At 34.0% G+C, this 9,494-nt stretch overlaps 2 protein-coding genes across 3 annotated transcripts; both read left to right on the forward strand.

The window, feature by feature from the left end:
* Positions 1 to 1,768: 1,768 nt before the first annotated feature.
* On the forward strand, positions 1,769 to 5,913 carry LOC105108892 (Lung seven transmembrane receptor family protein). 2 transcript variants are annotated; one of them, XM_011003389.1, is made up of 5 exons: positions 1,769 to 2,167; positions 2,499 to 3,432; positions 3,702 to 3,797; positions 3,936 to 4,072; positions 5,504 to 5,913. In XM_011003389.1, exons 1-5 carry the CDS (start codon positions 1,923 to 1,925, stop codon positions 5,625 to 5,627), a joined length of 1,536 nt encoding a protein of 511 aa, XP_011001691.1. In that variant the 5' UTR covers positions 1,769 to 1,922; the 3' UTR covers positions 5,628 to 5,913. The 2 variants fall into 2 exon arrangements, with proteins under 2 accessions (XP_011001691.1, XP_011001693.1); XM_011003391.1 differs by having other exon boundaries at positions 2,078 to 2,167; positions 2,427 to 3,432.
* A 2,149-nt stretch (positions 5,914 to 8,062) lies between these two features.
* On the forward strand, positions 8,063 to 9,494 carry LOC105108893 (uncharacterized). The gene has a single exon (XM_011003392.1). It carries the CDS (start codon positions 8,082 to 8,084, stop codon positions 9,477 to 9,479), a length of 1,398 nt encoding a protein of 465 aa, XP_011001694.1. The 5' UTR covers positions 8,063 to 8,081; the 3' UTR covers positions 9,480 to 9,494.

Consider the following 9,494-nt stretch of genomic DNA (forward strand, 5'->3'; position numbering starts at 1 on the left):
TTGGAATGTTGAATAAAGATGAAATAGATATAATAGTTTATCTTATGAAGTTATTTGGTGTAAGATAATATAAAAATTGGTTTGTGTCATGTTTAAGGTTGTCCAGTGAAGAAATTTTTGTCCTTTTTAAAAGAGGTAGGATAAGTTGATTTAATATTTTATATAATGATTAATAAAAATAAAAATAATTATTATTATAATTTTAAAATCGACACAAGTAAAATTTGAATCTTAAATTAAATTAATCATTAACTCAAGTGAGGTTAAATTAATTCTTTTTTTATCTTTTTTTTTTAATTTGAACTAATCTAAATCCTAAATCAGCTATATGATATCTCGTGTTTACCAAATATAAAATAAAATAAATTATAAAATCTAACTTAATACACATCAAACACAAAATAAAACAATTACTAATCTAATCTTATTTTATTCAGTCTAATCAATACATCAAATACTATCTTAATATCTACAGATATTAAAAATCAATCAAGTTAGCTTTTTTTAACAAGGAAAAGGAGAGTAGAGTAGAATTTTATAATGGACCCATGAGCATAAGTATAATACTTGGTCTAGACTCTTTAGAGTTTCACTCGACTCAACACATGAATTACTGGCTAGTAGTCTCAATTGAGCATGTGTAATATGATATTAGCAAAACGCGCAATCTCAAAGGAAAGTGTGTGTGTGTGTGAGACAAACACTTGTTTATGACTAATCTCTAGTTTTTGCTATGCTTGTTGTGCTTCAGCTGTGGACGTATGCATTAATCTATGGGATTCGTCATACCACAAGCACAAATCAAGATATGATGGCGTGTGTTAGCTATATCATCAGCCAAACAAAAAAATTACTTTTTTTCTTGTAAAAATTAAACAAATATATATAATAAAATAGTGCTTGGAATGTTGAATAAAGATGAAATAGATATAATAGTTTATCTTATGAAGTTATTTGGTGTAAGATAATATAAAAATTGGTTTGTGTCATGTTTAAGGTTGTCCAGTGAAGAAATTTTTGTCCTTTTTAAAAGAGGTAGGAGAAGGTGATTTAATTTTTTATATAATAATTAATTTGGATTAATCCGGATCAATATAAAAATAAAAATAATTATTATTATAATTTTAAAATTTAATTTAAAAATCAACTTAGAGTAAGATTTAGATCTTAAATTGAATTAATCATTGACCTAAATCAAGTTAAGTTAATTTTTTTTTTTAATTTGGACTGATCTAAATATTAATTTTAAAATTTAATTTAAAAATCAACTCAGACTTACCTCGTTGTTGAATTCAATTTACTAAACACAAAATAAAATAAATTATAAAATCTAACTTAATACACATCAAATACAAAATAAAACAATTACTAATCTAATCTTATCCGGTCTAATCAATATATCAAATACTATCTTAATGTCTACAGGCATAAAAAATCAATCAAGTTAGCTTTTTTTAACAAGGAAAAGGAGAGTAGAGTAGAATTTTATAACGGACCCATGAGCACAAGTATAATACTTGGTCTTGACTCTTTAGAGTTTCACTGGAGTCAACACATGAATTATGATGGATTGGTTGGGTTAACTCATTGAAGAGCAGTGAGTCGAACCTTATTTTTTTAACTAAAACAATATCACTTTCATGGAAACATAATTTAAGTTGAAATGAAATCTAACCCAAGTCAATTTTTGGATCAACATTGGTTTATAGTTATGTCATATAGTAACTTGTGAGTGAGAATTGAAGGGAAAGCCTAAGTAAGCCCAGCTCACATAGAAAACAAACTTCTGGACCTTTTCAGGTCCAGTGTCATTATCAACAACGTTGTAACTGGTCTAGTTGCTAAGCGTCTGTTGGTAGCGTCTTTACTAATCAGAACAGCACCATCAGAGTGGTTCCTTCCAAGGAAAAAAAAATTCAGAGATGGAACGTGGAGAATTTCGGGGTGCTAAAGCTTGTGGTAAAGGGTTACGGATAAGCTTACTGCTCTTCTTGTGCATGATCACAACACAAGTGGAGGGATCGATTCATGAGTACAGAAACGAAGCGTTTACTACAAAGTCCAATGCCTTCTTTTTTCATGGTGGTAGCGAAGGTCTTTATGCTTCTAAAGCTTCTCGTCATCCTGATTCCTCTGCTAGCTCCCAATCAGGAAAATCCTTCATCAGGTTTTTTTTTTCTTTTTAATTTTCTTGTTGAGTGGATTTCCTTCTATTCACTTGTTAATTGCACTTTCTTTAATTTTCTTGTTGAGTGGATTTCCTTTTATTCACTTGTTAATTGCACTTTTTTTTACTCAGTTTTGTGCTTTTCTTTCTGGGGTTCTTAAATTTCTAGATTTAATTATTATTGTGGCTAATTTTTGGGATCATAGGGTAGAATGGGTTTAATTTTTGTGATTTCTTGATGTCATTGAGAATTGTTCAGATTTCAGTAACTGTGGGTCCCACATGATGGAACGACGAATATTGAGCTAAAGATTTAGCTTAATATTTTTAGGTTTGAAGGGGTGACGTTTAGGAGGACGAAAGAGTCAGCTAGTCGGCAAGAGGATATGCAGCCGAGTACTGGAGTTGTTGAAGCAATCATACTTGATGTGAAAGATAGGGAGAGGATCGGAGGGGCGTTTTTGAAGACTAGTGCTATATGTTGTAATCACACTCTTGCGGAGACGGGTTCTTGCAAGTTAGGGGAGGTGATTTTCCAGAAAAATGTGGATAATCCTAACTGGCCGCGTGTTATTAAGACGGATTTTGCAGGAACAAATGAAGAAGCCAAACTGGAAGCTGATGAAATCGAGATAAACAGTAATGGAATGTATTACCTTTATTTTATGTTTTGTAATCCGGAATTGAAGGGGACAGTGATCAACGGGAGGACTGTGTGGAAGAACCCAAATGGTTATTTGCCCGGAAAGATGACTCCTTTGATGACATTCTTTGGAATTATGTCTTTAGCTTATCTTGTGCTAGGACTAGCATGGTTCTTAAGGTTTGTTCAATTTTGGAAGGATATTATACACTTGCATTACCACATTACGGCAGTTATTGCTCTTGGAATGTGCGAGATGGCTGTTTGGTATTTTGAATATGTCAATTTTAATTCAACTGGATTGAGACCAATGGGTATCACGTTGTGGGCTGTCACCTTTACCACTGTGAAGAAGACTCTATCCCGCCTTCTTCTTTTGGTTGTCTCAATGGGTTTTGGTGTAGTTAGGCCAACCCTTGGTGGCATAACATCAAAAGTGCTTCTTCTTGGTTTGGTATATTTTATTGCTTCTGAGGCGCTTGAGCTCATTGAACATCTGGGAAACATCAATGACTTTTCCAAGAAAACGAAGGTGTTTGTGGTGCTTCCAGTTGTTTTCCTGGATTCCTGCTTTATTCTCTGGATTTTCTCATCGCTTTCAAAAACTTTAGAGAAGCTTCAGGTGATTATCTTCTTCTACCTCTCCTTCCAAATTTATAAACTGTGCATGTATCCACTGATGATGTCCCGTTAAAAAATAAAAACCTATGAGTTCGTGTATTTGGATGGGTGCATGCACATCTTGGCTGTCTTTATTGAGTGTGGATCTGTGGAAAATGGTCCGGGGGTGCTGTCTTTCTGCTCTTGAATTGCTATCGGTAGTACCTTCTTATTGCACTTTTGAAATGATTCTTTCTTTCTCTACTTTTTTCCTTTGTTTTGTGGATGAAGATGAGGAGAAACATGGCTAAGTTAGAACTGTACCGGAAGTTTACCAATGCCCTTGCAGTGTCTGTACTGCTTTCCATTGCCTGGATTGGTTTTGAGGTAATGTTTATTTTCTTGTTCTACCCACTAAATTATCCCTTTGTTGATCTTCACCAGAAGATGAAATATGATAATTATATTATTTGCTGGTGTATTTATTAAAGAATACCCATTCTTCTCTGGCTTATGTTTGCTCAGCTATACTTCAATGCTACTGATCCACTAAGTGAGCTGTGGCAAGTTGCTTGGATCATCCCTGCTTTCTGGACTTTGCTCGCATACTCACTCTTGGTGGTCATATGTGTGCTCTGGGCTCCTTCACATAACCCGACTAGGTACTTGCTCTGACATCACCTTCACTTTTGTTGTTTTCTACTTTTGAGACTTGATGTTGTGAATATGTGGGCTCACTTGGCCTTTTGCAATTCAAGCAGGGCCTTGTTCTTTTTCTTGTTGTTAGGGATATTGGTATTGCTGCTATTATTCTGAATTTGAATCCTTGCTGCTTCATGAACTTGACACTGGTATTTTTGTAGATTGGAGTTGTAATAAATTCATAAGCATATCATTTTGGGAAGTTGATGCTAATTCTGATATTTGTTTTTGTTGTTATCTGCTTAACTGTTAATCTCTGCATACTCAATGCAATATTGTTTTTCATTTTTTACTTCTTGCTTACTTTATCACTCCATTTATACAGTTTTTTCACAGCAAAGAAGTCTAAAATAAGATTTATGTATTTTATGGGTAGTAGAACTGTGGAAGGCTCATAATTTTCATAAATCTAGACAGAAGATGAATTCAATAATTAGAGGGGGTCTGTCGAAGCCTTTAATTTTCATAAATCTAGACTGAAAGTGTACAGTGAGTCTGCTGTTGCATGAGATGCTATGTTAAGATAGTACTGCTATCTAAGTTCTGGAGTTAAGTTATGGGAAGTTCTGGCTTCAAGAGGCAATCATGGGCAGTATGTTCTCCTTTAAGAAAACGATGGTACTGTATCCTACACCAAAAAACTGTTGGTGTATAGAAACTGAAATAGTGGAAATCCTTTGCCCAGAAGAAATAGAACTTTTTTTTTGTTGCTCTCGAGTAAATGTTAAATCTCTGCATACTTCTTGCCCTTTTTGTAATTAATTTTTTTTTTCTTCTTTCTCACTTTATCTCTACATTTATACAGTTTTCATAATAAAGAAGACTAAAGTTAGATTCATGTGTTTTATGGGTGGTAGAAGGCTTTTAATTTTCATAAATATAGACAGAAGATGAATTCAATGATTAGATTGAGTCTTTGGAAGCCTTGTGATTTTCACAGACCTAGACAGAATATGAATTCAACAACAAGGTAAGTCTGCAGTTGCTTGAGATACCATGCCAGGATAGTTCTCGGTAAGTCTGCAGTTGCTTGAGATACCATGCCAGGATAGTTCTCCTATCTAATTTTTGGGACGTTCTGGCTTCAAGAGGTAATCATGGGCAGTATATTCTCCTTTTGGAAAATGAAACTAAGACCCCTGCACTAAAATATGTTGATAAGTCTGTGATATAGAAATCAAAATAGCAGAAATCCCATGCGCCCCCCAAAAAATAAATAAATAAATTACCAGCAAGCATTTTTTTTTTTTTTGCCCTTTCGTGGATTTTTTACAAGGATGTTTACTGTTATGCATTGCCTGTATTTTTGTCATTTGAACTGAAATAGTAAAATCTAATCATATTAATAGTAAAATCGAACATGCTGCTGCTAATCGGGCTTGCTCCTGCAGATATGCATATTCAGAGGGGGAGGACCTTGACGAGGAGGGTATATCATTGACAACCGGTGATATTGCTAATAAGCTGGAAAGGAATGCACTTGTTGAAGATCTTGAGGAGGATAAGCGAGAATAGATGAGCATTACCCCCACAAAGGTGAATCAGATCCGCACTCAAGTTGCATATCCAGGAATTTGTCTGAGTCTTTATATGCAATTTGTGTTATGTACAAAGCACCGGTGCATGAAATACAGAGATAGAAGAGTTCGACATGAGTTAGATTTTAGGCAATGAAACAAAGACAAATCGAGATGCTCGGGTTCTTGTATTATTTGTTATCTGCATTGAATTTATAACTGCTTTGAGAAATCCCCATATTGTGCCCATATCATCCTCAAAGCAAGAAATCTCTTATCCCTAACCCGGGCTCTCAGAGGAGATACATTCAGTACTAATTTTTATATGTTTTTTTAACGCATGAAATCGATGAAAATGATATGCACTTTTAAAATTATCGGAAAAAGAAATTTAGTTTCAACTGACATGTAAATTAGTCCAAAAATCATCTTCAATATTGAATAAAAAATTAAAAATCCCCTCTGGATAATTACACTAGTTGCAATTTCAGAGGAAATTTGGGAGTGCGTTTGAAATGTTTTTTATTTAATATGATTTTCTTGTTTAAAATTATTTTTTTATTAATTTTATATGTTGATATTAAAAATAATTTTTTAAAAATAAAAAATATTATTTTAATATATAAAAATAAAAATATTTTAAAAAACAATTATTATACATTTCCAATACTTTTTTAATTGCCTCCCATACAGTATGAGCTATAATTTTGAAACCTGACCTGGTCATTGACCCGGTCAAATGATCAGGTCACGGGTCAGATGAGTTGATCCGGGTTAACTTGGATCAACAAAAAAAAAATATTTTTTTGTGTTCTTGATACCTAATAACAAGAATAATTGGCGGTTTCGAATTTGCAATAGCCATTGGCTACCCTTCCTGCCCTGGGAGTCGTAAAATCGTAAGTTTTTACGAGTTGATATAGGCTTTACGGGTCAAATCGCTTGTAAAACTCGAAAATAAGTAAAATTGGGGCAAAATCGGATAAAATCATTAAAATCGGGTGAAATTGCATAAAATCATGATTTAACGATTTTACCCGCAAGAAAAAAAAAGGCCATGAATCTGTCAGGTATCGACCACCTATTGGCGTTAACTGAAATCCCTAAATTGAAATCCCTAAATTCCAGTCGTCCTTAAACTGAGGATTCCTTAGTGACTCAGTCTCTAGTTGACGATACTTCAGAAGATTACTTAAAAGCCCGTTGTCATAACTGATGGGAGAGAAATACATAGTTTGCTTACAAGAGATGAGCAATTGAGCATAGCTTGTCATGTCTGCACCGTGTGGAGCCCAAGCGACTTGGCCCCCGCAGAACAAAGACTTTTATTAACCAATAAGCAAAACATAGTCACGTTCCTTCTCTGAAACTGCAATTGCAATTTCGGTATCATTGTACCTTGTTCTTTTTTAAATATTTTTAAAATTGCTTTTTACCTTTAAAAAATATTAATAGATAATCTTAATGTATACTCCACAACAGCCCTAGCCCCTCATCGACAACGTTTTTTTCACTAATCACCGTGAGAACCAGAGTCTACTCAATAATAACGGCATCTCTCCAATCCCTACCAGGTAAGTTACTCTGTTTATCTTGTTTCTCTGGTTCTCTCTTCTCTGTTGGTAACTACCAGCAGCTAGAGGTGCTTTTTTTCCCCTGTCCATTTCTTACTCTAATGCATTAATGCTAATATTTGTTTGATTGGATTTGCAGGCTCTAAGTTTGACTGCAATATTGATCTCCTCAGTGCTCACTGCTCAGAACAGAGGTAAGAGTCTCTTACCATGTCCATTTCTTACCTTGTTTGTAATCTGTTGTGACTGTTGGTTAGGACCATTAGGTGCTTTAATCTTTACAGTTTAATGATGTTAAAGATTGAGATTTTGATTTAAAGTTTCTATGACTTTTTATTATTGAGATATTGCTTGTGAATTTTAAATTCAAGTTTAACTATGCGGTGTGTGTGTGAGTCTGTGACTCTGTTCTTTCATATAAATCAATTGTCTCTATTTCGTGATCTGAACAAGTTAGAGTCAGGTTAGTAATCCATGTGCAATTTCATTAGTCCTTGTTAGTTAGGTGTAATCCATGTGTTGATTTTGTTAGAAACCTTAGTTTAGTAGTTTTGGTTCAGTTACCAAGCAATCTGTTTAGTCCTTGTTAGTTGTTAGTTGTTACCTCATCTGCAAAGCTGCAATGCCTATGATTGGCTAGTGAATTGAGCTATGAAACCTGTGATTATGTTGAAAATGCATGTTTCTTCTATGTGCCTATGCACCGGCACCCAACATGCATTTGCTATTATATATTGGGTGTTTAATGTTTCAATTTCTTGCCTTTTCCTGGCTTTTATTTCTATTTTTTTTTGAAGCTGTAACGGTTACCTTATATGCGTAAAATGTTTGGATTGATTACAGAGTTGATTTGAATTGATTCTTGAAGTGTTGAACTTATGACATCTAGGAAAATTTTTTCTAGTAATAGGCTTGACATGGGATGGAAACATGGTATAGATATTGATAAGAATTTTAGAAAAGTTCAGTGTAAGTATTGTCAAAAAATTATCAGTGGAGGTATTTTTCGTTTTAAACAGCATTTGGCTTGCACTCGTAAGGATGTTGAACCATGTCAACAAGTACCAGAAAATGTTAAGCAGATGATTTTAGGTGTTTTGGTGAAAAATCTAGAAGCAACTAAAAAGAAAAGAAAGGCCCATCAATATAGTGTAAATGATGATGATGATGATGATGAAATAAAAGAAATTAGCTCCAAGGACAAAGGAAAGAGAGTAGCTAGTGGGAGTGGAAGTACACAAACAACTCTAAATCAATTGCTAAAAAAAGATATTAGAGAAGAAGCATGTCGACAAATTGCAAGGTTTTTTTACACTAGTGCAATTCCATTTAATTGTGTAAAAAACCCTGAGTTTCTTAAAGCACTTGAATTGGTTGCAAAGCATGGGCCAGGTTTCAAGCCTCCATCCTACCATGATATTAGAGAGAAGTATTTGAAGCAAGAAGTTGACCAAACAATGAATTTGCTTGAGGATTATAAGCTAGAATGGAAAAAAATTGGTTGTTCAATAATGTCTGATGGATGGACAGATAAAAAAAGACGTTGTATTTGTAATTTTTTGGTTAATAGTCCTAAAGGGACAGTTTTTTTGTCATCGGTGGATACTTCTAATATGTCCAAAACTGCTGATAAGGTATTTGAGATGTTAGATGCCATTGTGGAAAGGATTGGGGAGGAAAACGTTGTCCAAGTAGTCACCGATAATGCTGCAAATTATAAGGCAGCGGGACAATTATTGATGGAAAAAAGAAAGAGTTTGTTTTGGACACCATGTGCTGCCCATTGTATTGACTTGATATTAGAGGATTTTGAGAAAAAGTTAGAGATTCATCAAGTAACTATTGCTAAGGGGAGGAGAATCACTTCATATATTTATTCAAGAACTATTCTTATTTCCATGCTAAGACACTTTACGAAAGGAAGGGATTTGATTAGGCCTGCTGCCACACGGTTTGCTACTGCATATTTAACTTTGGGATGTTTGAATGATCATAAAATACAGTTGATGACTATGTTTACTTCCAATCAGTGGAGTTCATGTAGGTTTGCAAGAATAGAAGAAGGGAAACGAATTCAAAATTGTGTTTTGGACAGCAGGTTTTGGCATGATGTTACTATATGTATTAAGGCAGCGTATCCTCTAATTAAAGTTCTTCGATTAGTTGATTCTGATAAGAAACCAGCTATGGGTTTTATATATAAAGCAATGGATGAAGCAAAAGAGAAGATACAAGTGAATTTTGGTTCTGTGAAGAAAAGGTATATATCTTGCTAATTTCTATTTTAAATG

This window comes from Populus euphratica, unplaced genomic scaffold (assembly GCF_000495115.2).
Source record: "Populus euphratica unplaced genomic scaffold, PopEup_1.0 scaffold230.1, whole genome shotgun sequence".
Lineage (NCBI taxonomy): Eukaryota > Viridiplantae > Streptophyta > Magnoliopsida > Malpighiales > Salicaceae > Populus > Populus euphratica.